The sequence below is a fragment of the Argopecten irradians genome, chromosome 8 (genome assembly GCF_041381155.1).
Source record: "Argopecten irradians isolate NY chromosome 8, Ai_NY, whole genome shotgun sequence".
In the NCBI taxonomy this organism is placed as follows: domain Eukaryota; kingdom Metazoa; phylum Mollusca; class Bivalvia; order Pectinida; family Pectinidae; genus Argopecten; species Argopecten irradians.
In genome coordinates this window covers 3,993,281-4,017,014 of record NC_091141.1, presented here as the reverse complement: position 1 = coordinate 4,017,014, position 23,734 = coordinate 3,993,281, and the positions used below count along the sequence as shown (strand labels likewise).

At 34.8% G+C, this 23,734-nt stretch overlaps 1 protein-coding gene and 1 long non-coding RNA gene across 6 annotated transcripts; one reads left to right on the top strand and one right to left on the bottom strand.

Moving 5' to 3' along the window:
- The first annotated feature begins 3,508 nt into the window (after positions 1-3,508).
- Positions 3,509-7,823, top strand: LOC138329131 (uncharacterized). Its single transcript, XM_069275884.1, has 3 exons — positions 3,509-3,635; positions 4,834-5,090; positions 5,581-7,823. Exons 2-3 carry the CDS (start codon positions 4,850-4,852, stop codon positions 5,745-5,747), a joined length of 408 nt encoding a protein of 135 aa, XP_069131985.1. The 5' UTR covers positions 3,509-3,635; positions 4,834-4,849; the 3' UTR covers positions 5,748-7,823.
- Positions 7,824-11,402: 3,579 nt separating this feature from the next.
- LOC138329129 (uncharacterized) lies at positions 11,403-23,215 on the bottom strand. 5 transcript variants are annotated; one of them, XR_011209411.1, is made up of 13 exons: positions 22,572-23,215; positions 21,913-22,026; positions 21,337-21,528; positions 20,674-20,754; positions 19,679-20,279; positions 19,108-19,160; positions 17,949-18,465; positions 17,607-17,651; positions 17,168-17,225; positions 16,842-16,894; positions 16,439-16,648; positions 15,679-15,802; positions 11,403-11,813 (listed from the first exon to the last, which is right to left on the bottom strand). It is a non-coding gene; the product is annotated as an uncharacterized lncRNA (long non-coding RNA). The 5 variants fall into 5 exon arrangements; XR_011209410.1 differs by having other exon boundaries at positions 15,679-15,799; XR_011209409.1 differs by having other exon boundaries at positions 11,403-15,802.
- Positions 23,216-23,734: the final 519 nt, after the last annotated feature.

Here is a 23,734-nt window from a genome sequence, read left to right as displayed (position 1 = left end):
TCATCGGTATCAATCGAAATACTTAACAATGTCATGGAATTTGTCAATATTTTTTGTTATATGTTTCATAAGGAATGTAGAACAATATATTTATGTCATATTTTGCTTCGTGGTTATGTAACAGAATTACCCTCATTGTATTGTCCTTGTAGTCACTCCTATAAAACATTATTATATAGATATGGTTAAACAAGTGTATACATATATGAATGTATATACAGAACATCTAATAAAACAATTGAAATTTATATGGGTAAAATTGTTTAAAAATTTGCTAAAATTAAAATATAGATATACATATTTCATTACTTCAAAACAAATTTCAGGCGTTGTCACTTCAGTAAATAATACATGTACTCATCTATGACAGTTCACTATTCAGGAAAATAGGAAGATGATGAATGATAATCGCTCATGTATTCAAATTATGAACATACATTTTATTTCATTAAAATGTTTCTGTTTCTGTTGCGCTGTGTTTTCAGTACTTTCAGTACTTTGATTATGTTATGGAGATATAACACAAAAATCTGAGTGTAAAAGCGGTTTATGATGAAAGTACACTCAGATTTTTGTGTTATATCTCCATAACATAAAAAATCTATTCGAATTAATCCTTATAATTCAATTTACTAAAGAGAATCTCTTCAATATTCGTAACAAGCAAAATTGAATTATACGTGTATAACTTGGTACATTATTTGTTAATTTATGACTAATATCATTTTTAGCTCACCTGGCCCGAAGGGCCGGAGAGCTTATGTCATGGCGCGGCGTCCGTCGTCCGTCGTCTGTCGTCCGTCGTCCGTCCGTCCGTCAACATTTCCTATAAATCGCTACTTGTCCTAGAGTTCTGCATGGATTGTAACCAAATTTGGCCACAAACATCCTTGGGGGAGGGGGAACAGAACTTGTATAAATTTTGGCTCTGACCCCCCGGGGGCATGAGGGGCGGGGCCCAATAGGGGAAATAGAGGTAAATCCTTTAAATCGCTACTTGTCCTAGAGTTTGGCATGGATTGTAACCAAAATCAGCCACAAACATCCTTGGGTGAAGGGGAACAGAACTTGTATAAATTTTGGCTCTGATCCCCCAGGGGCAGGAGGGGCGGGGCCCAATTGGGGAAATAGAGGTAAATCCTTTAAATCGCTACTAGTCATAGAGTTCTGCATGGATTGGAACCAAATTTGGCCACAAACATCTTTGGGGGAAGGGGAACAGAACTTGTATAAATTTTGGCTCTGACCCCCGGGGGCAGGAGGGGCGGGGCCCAATAGGGGAAATAGAGGTAAATCCTTTAAATCGCTACTAGTCATAGAGTTCTGCATGAAATGTAACCAAATTTGGCCACAAACATCCTTGGGGGAAGGGAAACAGAACTTGTATAAATTTTGGCTCTGACCCCCCGGGGGCAGGAGGGGCGGGGCCCAATAGGGGAAATAGAGGTAAATCCTATAAATCGCTACTAGTCATAGAGTTCTGCATGGATTGGAACCAAATTTGGCCACAAACATCCTTGGGGGAAGGGGAACAGAACTTGTATAAATTGTGGCTCTGACCCCCCCGGGGGCAGGAGGGGCGGGGCCCAATAGGGGAAATAGAGGTAAATCCTTTAAATCGCTACTTGTCACAGAGTTCCGCATGGAATGTAACCAAATTTGGCCAGAAATATCCTTGGGAGAATAAGAACTGAGTTTGTATAAATTTTGGCTCTGGTCCCGGGGGGCAGGAGGGGCGGGGCCCAATAGGGGAAATAGAGGTAAATCCTATAAATTGCTACTAGTCATAGAGTTCTGTATGGATTGTAACCAAATTTGGCCACAAACATCCTTGGGGGAAGGGGAACAGAACTTGTATAAGTTTTGGCTCTGGCCCCCCAGGGGCAGGACGGGTGGGGCCCAATAGGGGAAATAGAGGTAAATCCTATAAATCGCTACTTGTCCTAGAGTTTTGCTTTGATTGTGACCAAATTTGGCCACAAACATCCATGGGGGAAGGGGAACAGAACTTGTATAAATTTTGGCTCTGACCCCCTGGGGGCAGGAGGGGTGGGGCCTAATAGGGGATTTAGAGGTTAATATTAAAATTCCTTCAGAAAAGAAACAATGAACCTGTATTCAGAACATTTCTTGGCATTACAAACCAGGTGAGCGATACAGGCCCTCTGGGCCTCTTGTTTTTTTAAATGTGTCTGGATATTTTTGAAAACAAATTCATTTAGGAGGTGTTCCATGTTTGGTGCTCGGACCTGCTGATTTTCTTTAGTTCGTAACGTGCCCCTACTTCTCTAGTAGTCAAATTATGACGCTAGTACAGAATATCGTCAAATTTCGTTTTTTTTTTCATAATAATTCTAGTATTTTCCACCTAAAATATTTTATGTTTTTTTTCGTCAAAGGTTGCTTATCACGAACCTTGTTTGTTTGTTTGTTTGTTTGTTTGTTTGATTAATTAACGTCCTATTAACAGCTATGGTCATGTAAGGACGGCCTCCCATGTATGCGGTGTGTTGCGTGTATGTTGTGCGAGGTGCCTGTTTTGGGAGACTGCGGTATATTCGTGTTGTGTCTTCTTGTATAGTGGAACTGTTGCCCTTTTTATAGTGCTATATCACTGAAGCATGCCACCGAAGACACCAAGCAACACACCCCACCCGGTCACATTATACTGACAACGGGCAAACCAGTCGTCCCACTCCCGTTATGCTGAGCGCTAAGCAGGAGCAGAAACTACCACTTTTACAGACTTTGGTGTGTCTCGGCCAGGGGACAGAACCCAGAACCTTCCTCACAGGGGCGAGCGCTCAACCAAAGGCCAAAAGTGAGGCGGTGTCAAGGGAGACTCTAGGAAGAACAAAGTAATTTAGGGAGAAAGAAAAGATAAGATCCTAAATTTAGTCGCCTTTTACGATCATGCAATAGGGGCAGCTGGTACAATTCTTACGCCCTACCTGCAGGGCATCACGAACCTAACTTGTCGTTGTCGTGTAATATTTAATCTATTTCCATTAATTCTGTACTGTTTGTTTTAGTTTCACTATTACATTTTGTCAAAGATGTTTCCTGTGTCGCATAAGATTAGCTTTCTCGTAATAGTACCATGCAGAGTATTATTATTATCGTTTTTTATCTAGACCTCTAAAACGTCTAAAAATGGTCTTAGGGCACTGGTGGGTCCATCATTATTTAATCTGTAACTAATTCTCAGATACCTGTGTTATACACCCACAATACATGTAGGTTATTCTAATACAGCCAGGTGCACATGTATTTCTTGGTAATAACCTAACTATTAGAATATTTCTAAGACACCTAACATCATGACTATCTTTATTAAAACAAAATGTGCGCACCTGTGTACATTAAAAGATTTATACATACAAATAAATTCCAATATACTTTGTACGAAAAACAAATATGATAGACTATTTTATCGATATATCTCAGAATGAATTCATTTCGTTAACATACAGTAAATACATGATACACTCGTTGTGGAATGCAAAGTGGGTGATGTCATTTGGGCGCTTACCTTGGCGCATGCGCAGTTAGCATTTACCTGGAAGGTAATCAAGCCGTAGCGGAAGTTGGAGTAGTGTTGTGACTGTTTTTGAATTCGTTTGATATGTAAACTGGTACGTATACTATATTTGTCTCAAGGTTAAAGTTGTTAATTTTCAGATCTAGTTAACAATATACCAAAAAACACCTGTACTAGCTAATACAAGCTTATACCGTGGGAGACATTTTTACTTTAGCAGGTGTTTGAATACCGGAAGTGATTGGTGTTTGTATCGTTCGATGTATTTACCTATATTTTTTGGTTTACTCGACGTCGTGTCTTTAAAATGAACAATGTGATATTTATCAAATTGTACGGTGTCTCCAGGACTACATTGTACTTCAGATTGAAGTCTATCACAAGTAAACCAGCTTGAGCAGACTCTGCCATTAGCTGTATATCGTAGGACTTACCATTGTTCTAACTATAAACACCTATGGCAATAGATCAGGCTTGGTAGTCTACCTGAACATGATTCGAATCACCTATCTGTATCTACCTCACATACCCCTCCCCTACTCACTACATGATGGGCAAGTCCAACCCTACAATTGCCCCTCCCCTGATCACGATTTCAACCACCCCAATCCTACCCATATCCTCGGTTATACTATATGGACCAACCCTACCTCCCCTCCCTATGATTTCTACATCAAGTTGACCTAATTACCAACCCTACCTCCCCTCACTATGATTTCTATATCAAGTTGACCTAATTACCAACCCTACCTCCCCTACCTATGATTTCTATATCAAGTTGACCTAATTACCAACCCTACTTGTCCCCATAATTTCTATATCATATGGACTACCCCAATCGTACATCTCCCCCTGATTTCTATACCAGATTGACAGGGCCATATACCAACCGCACCTGTACCCCACGATTTCTGTACAAGATGGACCAGTCCACCCCAACCCTACCTGTCCCCCTGATTTCTATACCAGATGGACCAAACCTACCTGTCCCCCTTGATTTTATCAGGGATATTATCACTGTCATTATATCAACCTCTGGACTATGTCATCGTAAAACTGAAGGCATTTCAGGAGAAACAAACTGACCAATCACAGCCCTACAAAGTCTAGTATATGATATCAGTGATAGTAATCCCTGGGATATTGACGATGCAGGTACTCGGGTTTTCCTCCAGCTACCTGGCACATCCTTAAATGTCCCTGACCCTAACCAACCAAAACAACTCATGGTAGTTGTAATACTTCAATAATTAATTATTCACATTAATTATTTCTATGTTAATTTTTTAAAGCCTTTGAGGAGTCACTATGGCGAATGTACCACCCCCTCAGGCCTACACTGGCTCGACACCTAACGACAGTCATTACTACTACAGCGACAGTTCCTCATGGACAAAGGACTTCCTCGTCACACGAGATCCGGTGTTTGTAAATAAAGCCGTTGTGAATGGCGAGTACATCGGAAGGCAGCCACACACCTATATCTACCTCGCGATAGCTGTCACTGTCCTCAACCCTCTCCTTGGACCCTTCGCAATCATGTTTTCAGGTCTGTATTGATGTCCTTTTCTCTCTCTCTCTTTTTTAGAAGAAAAAAGTTGTAATCCAAATTACCTTCAACACCTCATTACCTTTTAGTTAAAGAGTATTAAATTACGGCTAATACAGTATAGTAAATATTCACACTCCGATGTTGATTTCATGTGTACAGTTAATGTACAGTAAAGCCTGCCTTAGCAACCACCTCTGTATAAAGACACCTCTGTATAAAGACCACTTAATTAAGACCACTGTCTTAGGGTCACCTGAATGGCTATTTATTACATCATTTGACCTGTGTATAAAGATCACCTGACTTTAGTGACCACTTTTCCCTTCTCCTTTGGGTGGTCTTTTTAGACAGGTTTGACTGTATATCATGGATGAAGAATTTCAATGTAACGATGTCTCAACAAATTGTTAGTTATAGCTATAAAAAGTGTGTTGTCAGAGAACATTCATACACAAGTTTCTAAATGAATCATTTATTTTCTTTCCAGTGATGTCTTCACGGTCGTATGACGATGGCGATATCAAGTCAGCAAACAAGTGGGCGAATTATGCATTCATGATGGCCATGATGACGATAGGGATTTCTGTCATTGTGTATATTGCTATAGGATTCTCATTAAGTGGTTTAGGGACAAAGGGAGGTCACACCCCTTGAACCCTGCGACCCCTCGACCTTGTATATATGTATATAGATCATACAACTACAACGCATTGATTTGTCAACACTTAACACCATCAGGAGTTCAATGGTAAATTGACTGTAAATATTTTATCATTATTGCCTAATAAATGTTTTCGGTTCTCGGTAATGACTGTTAATGGTCGTTATGTAAATTGGGAGAATGTGCTATCATAGAGATTGGTAGTGATTTGTTAATAGTTAATTGTGAGAAAAGTAACTAATTAACCTAAAATATTGCTAAACTAATTGGTTTTTACATTAAAGAAAACAGATTTTACTCAGATTTAGAATAAGGAAGAAATAATGTACCTTTGATTTAAGTATTGAAAACTTTAAACATTTATTGTAATTATCTCAAGAATATTAGTGTCAATATTTGTTGTGGAATTATTCAGTCATTATAATTTGACCTTTAATACATATTGGTACTTATCTAGAAATGTATCCAGAGTATAACACATAAAAAGAAAATACACCTGTGTCACTTTTCATCTGACTTGTACGAGTCACTTCATCATCCCTGTCAGCTCCATGACTTAACACCATACAGATTTTCATTTCTTTGTATCAAGTCCAATATAAATATCAGAATCTCGAATATGTTTTAAGGAAAATTTGAATTAGGGTTTATATAAAAGTATTGGTTACAGCTTATTGATTTAAAGAGGTACTTATTACCGTTTTACTTTTAAGACTCCATTGTAAATGTTCCATACATGAACATTGTCCTTCCATCAACTGTATCACAAATCTTCTCTTTAAGGGACATATTTGGATCTTCATGTGTTGGTGTTAGAACAAAAAATTGATGCACATTTCAAATTAATTCCATTCAATAACTTTCATATAATTTTTCATAGTCATCTTTTGCTGTATTCTATAATTAAATTGATTTTCCAATCAAAGAACCTTGGGTTGTGAATGGCCGTCAATGAATCATCATTTTTGTATATAATTAAATATCATCTTTACATAAACAACACATTCCTGCCATAATGGTTAATTTCTGGTGCGTTTTAAGTATGTCGTGTAACAAAAAGTAGCTTTTAATATACCATAGTTCAATCTTTATATATAGCCATCAAATATATTATTTGCTAATGGTTGTGTGTAATTTATTTTTTATTTCCTATTTTTTTTATCAGTTTTCTGCAAAGAAGAAAATATTTTGACAGAATTTCTTTATTATGTAATTAGTTATAAGTAATTATGTATATGTAATGCTTATCTGGGTCCAGTTTCATGAACATTCCTTAATTGAAAACTTCCCATGGTAAAACATTACAGATTTAGATAAAAGTTTCTTTAGATATTTTTCCATAACTTCTGTCACGATGCTGTCTTCTGGAGGATTTAAAGTTAAGGAATGTACCAATACATAGAAAATGGATTGTATGATAAAAAATGTGAAGGTCAATATTGTATACAGGCTTTGGAAATCTCCATATTATTTTACTATTACCGCTACTCCTTGCCTTGCTAACTATGCATAGATGAGCAGAAATGTTAATTGGGTGTTGGTACATATATCAACCATCACAGTTAATCCTACTTTAGGAGTTGAACTAGTTTTTGTTTTACAAATTACATGTACTACCATTCTCACAAAATCACAAAACTTATCACTATAGTAAACAGTTTTTAGTTTGAAGAATAATTTAATCGCTCTAACAGGAATTAAACTATTAGTTTGGTTTTCTTTCTTGTGCTTCGTTTTATTGGTAGAAAATGACAACATGTTGATTTTAACATTGGTTTAAATTGAAATTATTTCAAAAGCAATGTACAGTGACAAATTTAGCATTTGACCTATACATATATCTGTGCTAGTATCATAGTACAGTATACTGTTTTGGGTTTGATTAAAACAAAAAAGTTAATTTTATTTCCTAAGTATGTTTTTAGACATTTCATTGAAAATTATTAACATGTAAAGTTTCATTTTAATAATCAAATGTATTACAGTAATTGTTTGAAACATTTTTTAAATCAAGTTTATATGACATATACTAGCGAGATCAGATTTGAAAATAAATTTTTAAGATACTATCTAAATTGTGTTTGTTTTTTGTCTACAGGTTTTACGGGTAAACTGATATATAGTTACTGGTAATGAGTCAATTACGAAAAAAACAAATATCAAATGGTGTCGCGGTGTGTGATTCTGTATGTTTGGGAGGTTTAACGTCAAGGCAGATATGTTTTGATATTTGTTTTTTTTTCATTTTTTTTTTGTGTGTTAACGTTTCACGGGGGATCTTAAATTGGGCTCCACCGTCCGAGATTCTTTTCGGGGCTATAACTCCAAACTGTTCAACGCAGCTCCTTGAAACTTTCTGTATACATCAGACAAGTGCCCTAGTTTTGCCTTGCTGCTGTGGACCTCCAATTTTAGGAATTTTTAGCCCATCATCATCAGATGGTGGGCTATTCAAATCGCCTTTCGTCCGTACACCATGATCCGTCGTCAGTCCGTAAATAATGTTTTTACCGCTATTTCTGAGTAAACACTGAAGGGATCCGTCTCAAATTTCATATGCAGGTTCCCCTAGGGCCCTAGGAGTGTCATGCAGATTTTGAGACTGATCGCAAAAACAATATGGCCACCAGGCAGCCATCTTTGATTTTGGCAGTTGATGTTTGTTACCGTTATTTCTCAGAAAGTGCTGAAGGGATCTGTCTCAAATTTCATATTTAGGTTCTCCTAAGGCACGCCAAGTGTCATGCTGATTTCACGACTGATCAAAAAACAATATGGCCACATGACAGCCATCTTGCATTTTGGCAGTTGATGTTTGTTACCCATATTTCTCAGAAGGTACTGAAGGGATCTGTCTCAAATTTCACATGTAGGTTTCCCTAGGGCCCTAGGAGTGTCATACAGATTTTGAGACTGATCGCAAAAAAAAATATGGCCACCAGGCAGCCATCTTGAATTTTGGCAGTTGATGTTTGTTACCGCTATTTTTCAGAAAGTACTGAAGGGATCCGTCTCAAATTTCACATGTAGGTTTCCCTAGGCCCCTAGGAGTGTCATGATGATATTGAGTCTTATCTGTAAAAAAATATGGCCACCAGGCAGCCATCTTGGATGTAGACAATTGATGCTTGTTACCGCTATATTTCAGAAAGTACTGAAGGGATCTGTCTTAAATTTCAAGTTTTTAAAGCAGAGAAAAGATCCCTCTTTCATTTGTCAGACATTTATCAATCTTTGGTGGGCGCCAAGTTTACATAATTCTATCACTAGTTGTTTTATTATTCGGGTACCTATGGTCAAGTTTACATAATTCTATCACTTATTGTTGTATTATTAGGATACCTATGGTAAAGTTTACATAATTCTATCACTAATTGTTGTATTATTAGGATACCTATGGTAAAGTTTACATAATTCTATCACTAATTGTTGTATTATTAGGATACCTATGGTCAAGTTTACATAATTCTATCACTAATTGTTGCATTATTAGGGTACCTATGGTAAAGTTTACATAATTCTATCACTAGTTGTTTTATTATTCGGGTACCTATGATCAAGTTTACATAATTTTATCACTAATTGTTTTATTATTAGGGTACCTATGGTAAAGTTTACATAATTCTATCACTTATTCTTGTATTATTAGGATACCTATGGTAAAGTTTACATAATTCTATCACTTATTGTTGTATTATTAGGGTACCTATGGTAAAGTTTACATAATTCTATCACTAATTGTTGTATTATTAGGATAACTATGGTAAAGTTTACATAATTCTATCACTAATTGTTGTATTATTAGGATAACTATGGTAAAGTTTACATAATTCTATCACTAGTTGTTTTATTATTAGGATACCTATGGTAAAGTTAATACATAATTCTATCACTAATTGTTGTATTATTAGGTTACCTATGGTAAAGTTTACATAGTTCCATCACTAATTGTTGTATTATTCGGATAACTATGGTAAAGTTTACATAATTCTATCACTAATTGTTGTATTATTAGAATACCTATGGTAAAGTTTACATAATTCTATCACTAATTGTTGTATTATTAGGGTACCTATGGTAAAGTTTACATAATTCTATCACTAATTGTTGTATTATTAGAATACCTATGGTAAAGTTTACATAATTCTATCACTAATTGTTGTATTATTAGGGTACCTATGGTAAAGTTAATACATAATTCTATCACTAATTGTTGTATTATTAGGTTACCTATGGTCAAAATCAGTTTGTAGTCAAACTAATTAGCAAATATATTTTTAATTGATATAAATAGAGAATGAATCCTTTTTTATTACCAAAAAATAATTTAAAAAATCAAAAATTTGTTCAAAAGTTGGATACATGGGGTCCCCATAACACATAATCAAGCTATTGTTAGAAATTCATTTTAGACACTTTCTTCCTTTTTTAATAAGGCAAAAAAGAGGAAAATTGCACATTAAGTAGAAATATACCTAGACCTTTAACACTGCAAAATTTGAAAGAAAGTAAATACATAGTCGGGCAAAGAAAACCAGTCTAAATGCATTCATTGGTTTTCCAAAAGTCCTTGTACACGTATATCAAAACAATAATCAAGTTCTGTTTATGATGTCTAGTGTTCCAGACCATATGAATTATTGTAAAAGCCCCGCGTAAATAAAGCACAGTTATAAAAACAAATTTGGCTAATTCTTAAAGTGAGGCTACATGGATATGTTAACACGGACATGGGAATGATGTTTTAGGACTCCTATTATGTAAATTTACGTGCAGATCAATTTTGACGGAAGATTTTATTTTTATTTTTCATTTAAGCATTGATGTCACTGTTTTTTAATTTTATCGGGGTATGAAAAAAAAAATTGTTTGCAAACTGTGTGAATCCGCGTAGCGGATTCTCACAAAAGTTTGCAAACAATTTTTTTTTCATAACCCGATGAAATTAAAAAACAGTGACATCAATACTTATAATTAATTTTACTCTGTTTGATAAAAAGAAGTATGTTTTAATGTAACATTATAGTGGTTTTTCAAGGGATTCTTTTTTCCGAATCAATACGCAACGTCAATGTCTCTATTGTGAAGTCACGATAACGTCGGGGTTTCGCGCCATTCCCGGATTTTTTTTCCATAGTGGTATGCAAAAAAATATTGGCCAATCAGAAAGCCAGATTTGGTATGAAAACAAAGAAAAATTAATTATAAGAAATTGTACTAGATATATTAACACTATTTCTACCGACTTTAGTTTTCTTTTGCCAGACAATTCACTTTAAAATTGACGTGGCAAATTTTGTCTCGAAGTCAAAATAAATGTTGATTTTTGTAACCTGAGTCATCAAATAATGTTTGTCGCCGCCGTCATAATTATAGCGTGTTAGTTTACTCTCAATTCACCAGACGGCAAAACAGGGAGATGAACTGTTAACATGGATTACACACGGCATTCGTTTATAAGGATCAAGATTACACTGGATACTTAAAAACAAATGTCTTTAAGATCTAAATTAACTTTGGCCACAGAAGTTACTCCAACAGTATAGACAAGATATACGGTATGTATGCATGTTCTGCTTCGTATCTTATCCAAACATAATTATTTCACTTCTAAATATTTCAATTAAAATAAAAACACAAGACTGACATTCTGTTGAACGCTGTATTAGGCAGCTGGATTGGTATTAGTGGACGTGTATAATGTACATATCTGAGTCCCAATTCCTTTTGTGAAACCAAGCGAGCCACCCAACCTGAAAAATCCTGCAGTGCAGGTTAGCAGGAGGTGCACCAGCACTCAATGCTTAAGATTTCAATTACTGGATTTAAGATGGCCGCGAAAACAAAAATATGACCGAATAATCATCTTTATTAAACAGTCTTTACACAAGAAACATCCAGTGGACATTTAAGAAACATCTGTAGATGCTGTATAAACACTGTAACCTCCAAAATGGGACATCTCCGTAAAGTTAGGTCAAATGTATGCTGGTCCTCTAGGATCCTACACCAAGTCTAGAATATTGCAACTTATATATACACAGAAATCATTCCGAATTCTACAACAGAGAAAACATCATTAGTTCCTGCACAAATATAGGCAATGCCTGCATGCTGTCTAATCACTTTGATATTTAAATCTCTGATATTTGTCAATAAAATTGTTTGAAATTGGACCCGAACACATACATCTGGAATTTATAGAAATCAAGAATTTTGCCATTTGTCCGAAAGTCAATAAACAAGCCATATTTCTCAAAGACTTCAGTCAACTGTCATTCTAATCTTACCATGATCTGATAATTAGGTACATTGTATTGAAATATTTTAAAGCTTCAAAGGATGCTCTGGTGAAAAGTTTTTTTCTGATGACCTAACTGTTTCCTAATATAGATTTCTGGAAAAAGGAGTTCATATCAAAGTCGACAATGGAATAAAAAGAATATGTTAGTGTACTTGATTTTTTTAGCTTTTACATTGTATGAATCGGATACTTATTTGATGCGAATTGTGGCGGTGGCATAAAGTTCATTCTATACAAAATATTATTATAAGAGACTAAGCATGTTAAATTTTTGCAGAAATTATACAATCCGAAAACAGGAAAAGAATATAGAATTTGAACTTGTGTATATATTGCCTCTATATCTGCTAAATTTTAAAGATGAAAATGCTTTTTTTTTTCTTTTTCTTTTTCCCCCCACAGATTCAGCGCTTTACAGAAAAAAGCTCAGTTCAAAAGAAAAGAAGTTGCAGTTTCTAAAATAATCATGAAAATAGAGGGTCAGTGTGCTTGATTGTTTTATACTGATACAAAAGTTGTTATTTTTTTCAGCTATTTTTGCTAAAAATTAAAATTATTTTTAGCTTCATTAAAATGTAAAAATGAAAACCCAATAGTTTTGAAACAAAATAATAAGCTTTATAGATTGTGGGACAGTACTTTGACAAAAAAATCTAATTTAGAACGTTTAGAATTTGTATAATAATATTGTGGAGACAGTACCAATTGTACAAAATAGTTAAAGTGTCAAGAGACCCGGTGAATATGTACCACTGAAATTCGTATTTCAGACACTGTTCTAGTACTGTATGGAACCTACCTCAAAATGAACACTCATTGCACATTATAACTACCATGATATGGTCTCGATCTAAAGAATATTGAATACAAATAAAGTTGATTCCTGAAGATGGCAGGTTCATGATAAGGGAGACAACTTATGGTTTGTTTTGTGTAGACAGTTGATTATTGACAGATGCCTCAATGCAAGCTCTGCAAACTCTTAAACGACATATACATGTAATTATGCTGAACAGGATGCATCTTTTGAAATTATTCATAAATTAAATATACTTATTTCAAAATAACAGTTATAACCTCCATAATCTAATTTTGCGATTTTTTAGTTCACTATATATTGATTAAAGGCCCACTACCTTTCCGAAACGGCTTTTAATTTTTAACATGGGAACGTAAAACAAGATCGATAATTTTGTAGAGTCCTAAAAATTATTAACTTACTGTTAATACTACATTTATCATCACCTTCTGAACGATTTGATTAAAATAAATAAAATGTTTATTTTCATAACACGGGTCGTATTATGTTTCCAGCCGTCGTCCTAAATACCGTGCGGTAGTTGACTATCACTGCGCCAGACGGCAAAACAGCGAATTGACTCTCCACTGTTTTCATATATTACGCAGGCAATCTTGCATATGTTTGGTGTCGTAACCTTATTTTAGATCATCAGTATGCATTTTCTGGTGTTATTAATGTTTTTTAAGAAACCTTTATATTTTGCTCCGGAAGGGTAATGGGCCTTTAAATGCTGATTGAAAATATTGACATCTAGGTGATATTTAACAGGAAGATAACTACAGTGGAACTCGGTTAATACGAACTCGAAGGGACCGAGATAAAACTTTGAGTTATCCGAGTGTTCGAATTAAGCGAGTTCTCATGTCTACTGACGATCTCTTTACTTGGTATATATAGACCAGTTCCATGGCTTAAAATGATGTGAACAAGAGAGATGTCAAAATCGCCGATTGTAGTTGCAAAATTATAACAATAAAACGATATATATATTTTGAAATGCTGTTCTACAGCAGATTTATGGAGAAAAAAATCGGCATTTTCGGCGAACATGTTGTCCAAAAAATCTCATTTCGAGTTACAAGAACATTTTATGTATGATTTTTGTCATTCGGACCCAAAATTTACTTCGTATTATCCGAGTTCTTCGAGTTTTCCGAATTCGAATTATCCGAGTTCTTTAAACAGAGATAAAGAGGGAATTCGGCCGGGACCGGCAAAGTACTTCGTATTAAGCCGGGTTGTCGAATTATCCGAGTTCGTATCAACCAAGTTCCACTGTACTTAATTGAAAATTGTTACCAATGACATAATGTTATAACTCTTGCTACATCTTGGTCTGATAATGATAATTCAATGATTATTGTATTAACACGATTTTCTTGGAAAAAAAATATTTTAGCATAAAAAAGCTATATTCTGGTCTACAAGACAGATGGTCATAATAGCTCAAACCAGTATTTGTAGGAAAATAAAATTTGAAATTAACACTTCTTTCCAATTAGATATTTTCAATTTATTTGTTTTCAATTAACTTACTTTATTTCATTAAACTAACAAATTAATCACTAAACAATAATATATACAATTTTGAAATCTATGGTTATATTATTAACTATAGAATATAGGAAAGAAGTCCTTTGTAGTGAGAATGTGAATTAGTAGTTTTAATGATAGGGTCAGTTTGTACGCGCCTCCCATGTCGGTCCAGTCTAGTCGTTTGTGTCCAGTCAGTTGGGAGGTTTTTCGTCAATGTCTTGTAGAGTTAGTATAAGGATTAAAGAACTTCACTTTTCTATATTCTTTAATTGAGTACTATAAAACAAAATTTGGAAAACAAGTTACGGGTACTCAAAAAACAAGACATGATATCAGATAGTATGTTTACTAGCTACAATGGCTATCTTCAAACTTTACATAAGATAGATTATGCAGGACATTTGGAAGATTATTCATTATAAGAATGTTTTTCAAAAATATACTGGTTCATGCAAGAGCTAAAGATGATCCTACTGGCTCTTATAGACTTAAACATCACATTTACAAACATATCTTTATTGTTAAAATCCAAAATTCTCATTATTTGGAAAATACTACTACATGTAATTGTATAATTGGAAAATAAAAGCAGAGAAAAGAATTTAGAATTTTATCTTCTGCAATATAAATATTATTATATTATAAAACTAAACATTATTTTTAAATTATAGAGGTTTCTGTTTTGATGAAAAAGTAGGTTTTCTTCTTTTGTATAAATAAATGTACTACATTTATGCTTCTTCTGAGTCTCCCTTGACACAAGCCCTTTTTTGACCCCTGGCCAAGACATCATATAGTCTATAAAGTGGTAAATAGAGTGGGAGGACTGGTTTGACGTTGTCAGTATAATATATAATGTAAATGGTTGGGTGTTCTTGTTTGTTATCTTTATTGAGATGCTCCAGTGAAATAGCACTATAAAAAGTTACTAAATGGCACAACGCTTAACATACTGCAGCCTCCCAAAATTTTGTCTGTGTAATCAATATTTACAACATGTTCTTTGTCTACAACAGCTAATCTATTAACTTGTGATTGTATATTATTAACAAAGCTATCTATTCACCATTTACTTGAATGTTCATTTGTCAATACCTTTATAATCTGACTGAATATAACATAAAACAGATGTACTTACTACTACATGTTTAATAACAAATTGTTTCGCAAAACATTTTTCTCATAATTTTAATATAGTATATTATGCCTTTCTTTACATAAACATTATCATAATGTGATGTTGCTATCTTCAGTTTTGGAAAATAAAGTCTATTATTATTACCTGAATGGAGCTCTGTTCATCACTAATGGTCACTATCAAGGAACATCTGCCATCGGATATCACTATCCTGCTGGTTGTCACTAGCCTAGTGGTGGTCTCAATCCTGGTTGTTGTCTCTATCCTGCTTATTACGATGAAAAAAATATGGTATGATAAATAAAACAAATTAATGAAAAAATAAAAAAGCTCACCTCTGGAGGCTTGTTAATTTGATTCAGGCTCCATTTATACAATTATAATTCAAAATCATTGTAGAAATCATTATAGAAGTGTACAAGACTTGCACCAAAGCCTTAGCCTTGCTATTTCAGCCCATTGGGCCTCTTGAAATTCTCAAAATCCAGCAGTTTGCTCCTTTAAATGATTGTCCATAGCCATCACAGTGATTATAATTCAAAATCAATAAAACCAGTCAATCCATTCTTATTATGTAGTTAACCTCGTCAAAGTTGTGTTTTTCCAAATACTTCACTGAAACCAATTCTTCCTCTTTATAAATATTCTATTTATTTGATAATGGATATTTATCTTATAAAAAGACATTTTCGATTCTACAACATCTCTTCTGTCGTCCTGGATTAAGATGTCACTGGTTGGGATTGGGAATGGGGGTAGGGGTGTTGGAAGGGCAAATGAAAAATATTTAAAATTATTTAACATGATACTTTATTTGGTCAGGATAACCTATATCGATCGTGTTTTCCCCGATAGAACTTAACAATTCATATACAACAAATGGTCCCTATCGAGGAATGCTTACCATCGGTTGTTGCTATCCAGATGATGTCATTGACTCACTATGCTGATGGTTGTCATTATTCTGATGGTTGTCATTATTCTCAAAGTTGTCACTAATCTGATGGAGACATCCTTTTGAGTTATTTACCATTTTGGATTGCCAGCAAAACTCACCAAACTAAATCTTAGTAAAGAACCTCACAGGTCACCAAAAGAGGTCCATGTGCTGGAGCTGCCATTGGGGAGAAATAGTGAAAACAATCAGCATGGTGGAAAACATATATATGCTTTAGAAAGAAAGCAGAGACTGAAGACAGTAACAGATTTTGTTCACCAAATCTTACTGTATATAAACAGAAAATGATAATTCAGTTTATTTACCTGTCAGAAGTAAAGTACACTACATGGAAATGGATATATCCTACCTGTAATTATGGACTTGATCTGTTAACCAAATTCTTCAGGACTCGATATCAAACTATGAAAAAAGAAAATAGTGAATCAGTAATGTAATGGACTTACTGCAATTATCATATATAAATTATTGAAATGGTATTGATCAGTTGTTTTTTATTAATATTGAGTATATATTTGATAATCTCTGTGACAAGAAACAGGGAATATTGATATTAATCAAGGGGGAGGCAATCCCAGACAATTTAACATGAAGCCTTATTTTCAAAGTTGTCACTAATCTGATGGAGTCATCCTTTTGAGTTATTTACCATTTTGGATTGCCAGCAAAACTCACCAAACTAAATCTTAGTCAAGATCCTCACAGGTCACCAAAAGAGGTCCATGTGCTGGAGCTGCCATTGGGGAGAAATAGTGAAAACAATCAGCATGGTCGAAAACATATATATGCTGATTTAAACCAGCCAATACATTGTTTTATGTTATAGTTTCTATCAAATTTCACAGTTACCATTAAATTCATTGTCTTCTTTTTGAGAAATAACATGAACAATAATGGACAAAAAGATGGATGAACCTAGACCACAGATAAAAAGTATAAAGCATGTAATTATAGCAACATTCTACATAAGAAATAGAATCATGTTTTAAATGACCACATTACAAGTGATGATTAGAAAGAAAGCAGAGACTGAAGAAAACAACAGATTTTACCAGAAGGGATGTGTTCACCAAATCTTACTGTAATTAGCAGAAAACGATAATTCAGTTTTTACCTCAGAAACTCAAATATCAGCCTCAAACATCAAGCCGCGGACAAACTGGAAAAAAGGATAAACTGTGAATTGAAAACGAAATTGATTTTTAGCAATTATCATATATTAATTACTGAAATGGTATTGATCAGTTTTTGTTTTATATTGAGTATATATTAATAATCTCTCTGATCAGAAAGAAACAGAGGATATTAATATTAATCAAGGGGAGACAACTCCAGACAGAAACAGATTCAACCTTGAAGACATATTTAGTGATGTATGGAGGGAACATAGACGAAGTCTAAAGAAAAAGTGCATCATGTGACCATAACATCAAAACACAATATTTGTCACACCTACCTATCACACCTATCATAGAAGATATATAGGACGATGACAACCTGAACACTGGTTTCTGGCCTGGTTTGTCTCGTGGTTCTGGATAGCTATATGTTGAGTGTTAAAACATAATTATAATTCTTGTGGCTGTGATGACTGACCTCTCAAATGTTGCTGTCAATGACCTTTTGCGTGAAATTGTCTTTAAACCATCTGTACGTGACCATCATGAGCCACACGATGCACTTGCTTGGTCATCCTATGTCCATTTGTAACCACTTTGGTCCAAAGCTCCTCTCCACAGTCTACACCGGTGTCTGTTTCCCATACCTAATACCTCCATGAAATGCTTTCTTGTAGTTAAGATCCACACTGATCCAATAATGAAATTGTCATATCCGGTTGTCATCCTAAAGAGACTGCAGAACCAAATGATTTCCTACCGTCTACCATGTTAACGTTTGCCACTTCCCAGGTTCAATGAAGTTTTCAAGTCTGGTCAACCATCACTGATTTTTAAGAAGGTCATCTCACATACCTGTGAATAAATTTTTTTAAGATGTATCATCTTGCTAAACTTTTAAGTAGGGGGTTCCAACTTGTGGTGTAGAATTCCCCACCAAAAATTGACCAAAATTATCATAAACTTCCAACCTTGATTACCTCCCCATGACAGAAACAAATTTTCAAATTTCTTTACATAATTTACATCATCGTGTATTGCCCAACATACACAATAAACATATGAAATGGATAGACCTTGAATATCCAATCAGCAGGCTCTGAAACAGGTTTAACCTGAAACAGGTTTTACAGAGCCTGTCTGTTACAATAAACTAATTAAAGATGAAACAGTAAGTACACATGCACTAAGAAACATTAAGTGCACAGGTACTGAGGAAAGGGAATGCTGATAAAGATTATGGCCAATGGTCAGCTTGGAGAGAAACACATGTCCTATGTTAAAATCTTGAAATTATAGTAACATATTCTATATAATGAGAAATAGATTAATATCTTAAATGACCACATTACAAGTGATGATTAGAAAGAAAGCAGAGACTGAAGACAGTAACAGATTTTGTTCACCAAATCTTACTGTATATAAACAGAAAATGATAATTCAGTTTATTTACCTGTCAGAAGTAAAGTACACTACATGGAAATGGATATATCCTACCTGTAATTATGGACTTGATCTGTTAACCAAATTCTTCAGGACTCGATATCAAACTATGAAAAAAGAAAATAGTGAATCAGTAATGTAATGGATTTACTGCAATTATCATATATTAATTATTGAAATGGTATTGATCAGTTGTTTTTTATTAATATTGAGTATATATTTGATAATCACTGTGACCAGAAACAGGGGAATATTGATATTAATTAAGGGGAGGCAATCCCAGACAATTTAACATGAAGCCTTATTCAAGTAATAATGCTCTTCACGGAATTTGATTCTGTCCTGAAATTTAGTCGGCATTCGTACTTGCTATGAATGCCAACAATAACTTAAAGATCTTCAATACTTTTATTCAGATATTCATTATAATGATTCCAACATCAATGACTTCTGTCACATTATTTTTAACCGATAATTGAACCAAACCTTTATTTCAAACATGTTCATTTTAACAAGTTTCATTTTCCCACCATTTTCACCTGTGCTTTGTTCATTGACATTTCTTCGTTAATGTAATTTTCACATTTCCTAACCCATTTCTCCTCATTGACAAGATCTGACCTACCTCATCGTTATTTTTCCTTCCCTCAAGTTTTCATGTGTTCTCCATTGTTACAGACTACAGGCTTGTCTATTTTGCAATCCGATAACCATCTTCTTGTTCAGTAGATACTTAATGAGTAAATATTGTGTTGCAATTTTTGTATCTGAATTTTCCGCTTGTTTTGGCACTGGAAGCCAACTTTCAAGCCTTGACTTGTGGATTTTGGTCACAGGTGCCCAAATGGTAATTCAGGCGGGCTTTCTGTGATGACAGATCCATTTTCTGATTGAAGGACAAAGGTTCTACAGCAATCGCACAGTCAATTTAATGCAGTTGTCCCCAACAGCACAGCACTACCCTTTAAAGTGTCTACGATAACTATAAGTCGGAAAGGTTGCCGATAATTACGGGGACAAATTACCTATTTTCTGTCTTTCCGTCTAGAAAAGTAATCCCGCCCTATATCAGAACACTCTAGTTTTGTTCGTTTATCCTTTTGGAGCGAGCGCCGCTTTTAAAGACAAAAACAATGAAATTGATTGTGATTGTCATAGAACCATTCTTCAATCAAATCCTAATGGTTGTCACTATCCTGATGGATCAAAGGGTCCAGATGCTGGAGCTGTTATTTGGGTCAAAATAGTGATATCATTAGTATGGTTGTAAACATAGGATATAATAAATAAGACCAGACAATGCATTGTGAAAATGTGAAGTTTTTGTTTTATTTTTCTTCTTAAATACTTCACTTTAACCTATCTTTCCTCTTCCGAATGTTCTAGACTAAAATGCCAATTTAAATATTTGATGTATTTTGAAGATGAATATTTTTTTCTTGTAAAAGGAATTAGATTTCACCACTTCTCTTCCAATCATCATAGTATAGAGTGGAATCCAGGATTTGGTTGGGATTAAAGAGGGTAAGGGAGGGGGACAATTAGACATTGCAATAACACTGAAGTTTAATTTCACTATTCAAATACAACTTTTCATTTGAATTTTAATAGTAAATTTACCTGAATGGAGCTCTGTTCGTCACTAATGGTCATAAGGAACATCTGCCATAATTTGTCATAATCCTGATGGTTGTTACTATCCTGTTTATTATGATGAAAAAAATAAAGTATGATAAATAAAACAAATTGATTAAAAAAAAAAAATTATTTTAATAATTATCATAACAATATCATAAAAAGCTCGCCTCTGGAGCCTTAGCCTTGCTATTTCAGCCCATTGCGCCTCTTGAAATTCTCAAAATCCAGCAGTTTGCTCCTTTAAATGATTGTCCATAGCCATCACAGTAATTATAATTCAAAATCAATAAAACCAGTCAATCCATTCTTATTATGTAGTTAACTTCGTCAAAGTTGTTTTTTTCCAAATACTTCACTGAAACCAATTCTTCCTCTTTATAAATATTCTATTTATTTGATAATGGATATTTATCTTATAAAAAGACATTTTCGATTCAAAAACATCTCTTCCTGTCGTCCTGGATTAAGATGTCACTGGGTGGGATTGGGAATGGGGGTAGGGGTGTTGGAAGGGCAAATGAAAAATATTTAAAATTATTTAACATGATACTTTATTTGGTCAGGATAACCTATATCGATCGTGTTTTCCCCGATAGAACTTTACAATTCATATACAACAAATGGTCCCTATCGAGGAATGCTTACCATCGGTTGTTGCTATCCAGATGATGTCATTGACTCACTATGCTGATGGTTGTCATTATTCTCAAAGTTGTCACTAATCTGATGGAGACATCCTTTTGAGTTATTTACCATTTTGGATTGCCAGCAAAACTCACCAAACTAAATCTTAGTCAAGATCATCACAGGTCACCAAAAGAGGTCCATGTGCTGGAGCTGCCATTGGGGAGAAATAGTGAAAACAATTAGTACGGTGGAAAACATATATATGCTGATTTAAACCAGCCAATACATTGTTTTATGTTATAGTTTCTATCAAATTTCACAGTTACTATTAAATTCATTGTCTTCTTTTTGAGAAATAACATGAACAATAATGGACAAAAGGACAGATGAACCTGAACCACAGATAAAAAGAATAAAGCTTGTAATTATAGCAACATTCTACATAATAAGAAATAGAATCATGTTTTAAATGACCACATTACAAGTGATGATTAGAAAGAAAGCAGAGACTGAAGAAAACAACAAATTTTACCAGAAAGGATATGTTCACCAAATCTTACTGTAATTAGCAGAAAATGATAATTCAGTTTTTACCTCAGAAGTAAAGTACACTAGATAGATATATCCTTCCTGTAATTATGAACTTTATCTGTTTACCAAATTCTTCTGAACTCAAATATCAGCCTCAAACATCAAGCCGCAGTCAAACTGAAAAAAAAGATAAACAGTGAATTGAAAACGAAATTGATTTTTAGCAATTATCGTATATTAATTACTGAAATGGTATTGATCAGTTTTTGTTTTATATTGAGTATATATTTGATCTCTCTGATCAGAAAGAAACAGAGGATATTGATATTAATCAAGGGGAGACAACTCCAGACAGAAACAGATTCAACCTTGAAGACATATTTAGTGTTGCATGGAGGGAACCTCCACAGCCTTTTTTGTTTATAAATAAACAAAGGTGTTTGCATCTCAAGAAAAACATAGATAAAGTCTAAAGAAAAGTGCATCATGTGACCATAACATCAAAACACAATATTTGTCACACCTACCTATCACACCTATCATAGAAGATATATAGGACGATGACAACCTGAACACTAGTTTCTGGCCTGGTTTGCAGTTAATTACTATTAAAATCCTTGTCTTCTTCTTTTTGAGATTAATCTGATGATGGTTTGCACATTTGCAATAGAGCTGAAATTAATTTTACAATTTTGGTAAAGGTAGTTTTATAGGGAATATACCTTAATGAAGCTCTGCTAATTACTAATGGTCGCTATCATGGAACGTCTGCTATCGGGTGTCACTGTCACTATCTTCATGGTATCGCTATCCTGAAAATATGAAAATATTTGAAACAATTATTATATAATAACATGCTATTTTTTTATTTACATTATTTTTTTTGTATTTTTTTTTTTTTTTTTTTTTGGTTTTTTTTTCTTTTTTTCATAAAATTTTTTTAATACCCCAGAACATTTGAAGACTGCCAAGGTTGGGGCCTTGGGGTCAGCCTTTTAAATATAAACAGATGTCCCCTCGCAGGGGGGCTTTCATTCATCACACTAGAGACTTTCTTTCTCTTTCTTTCTTTCTTTCTTTCCTACTTTCTTTCTTGTTTCTTTCTTCTTTCTTTCTTGTTTCTTTCTATCTTTCTTTCTATCTTTCTTTCTATCTTTCTTTCCTACTTTCTTTCCGTTTTCTTTCTTTCTTGTTTCTTTCTTCTTTCTTTCTCTTTCTCTCTTTCTTACTGTCTTTCTTTCATCATGTATTTAAATACATGCTACACTTTTATACTTCCTTTTACTCCTATTTTACATAGAATTTAATTCTACAAATTCTGTCTCTACCTGCCGTCCTGGATTTAGATGGCACGTGGTGGAATTGCGGGGCGGGGCGGGGGGGCGGGGCGGGGGGGGCGGGGCGGGGCGGGGCGGGGCGGGGCGGGGCGGGGCGGGGCGGGGCGGGGGCGGGGCGGGGGGGGGCGGGGGGCGGGGGGCGGGCGGGGCGGGGCGGGCGGGGCGGGGGGGCGGGGCGGGGCGGGGCGGGGGGGGTGGGGTTAGGTGGGGTAATTATTTAAGGATATCACATTTCCTTAAGTGGGGTGGGGCGGGTCAGGTAATTATTTAAGGATATCACATTTCCTTAAGTGGGGCGGGGCGAGTAATTATTAAGGATATCACATTTCCTTAAGTGGGGCGGGGCGGGTAATTATTTAAGGATATCACATTTCCTTAAGTGGGGTGGGCGGGGCGGATAATTAAGGATATCACATTTCCTTAAGTGGGGTGGGTCGGGTAATTATTTAAGGATATCACATTTCCTTAAGTGGGGCAGGGCGGGGCGGAGCAGGGCAGGGAATTATCTAAGGATATCACATTTCCTTAAGTGGGGTGGGGCGGGGCGG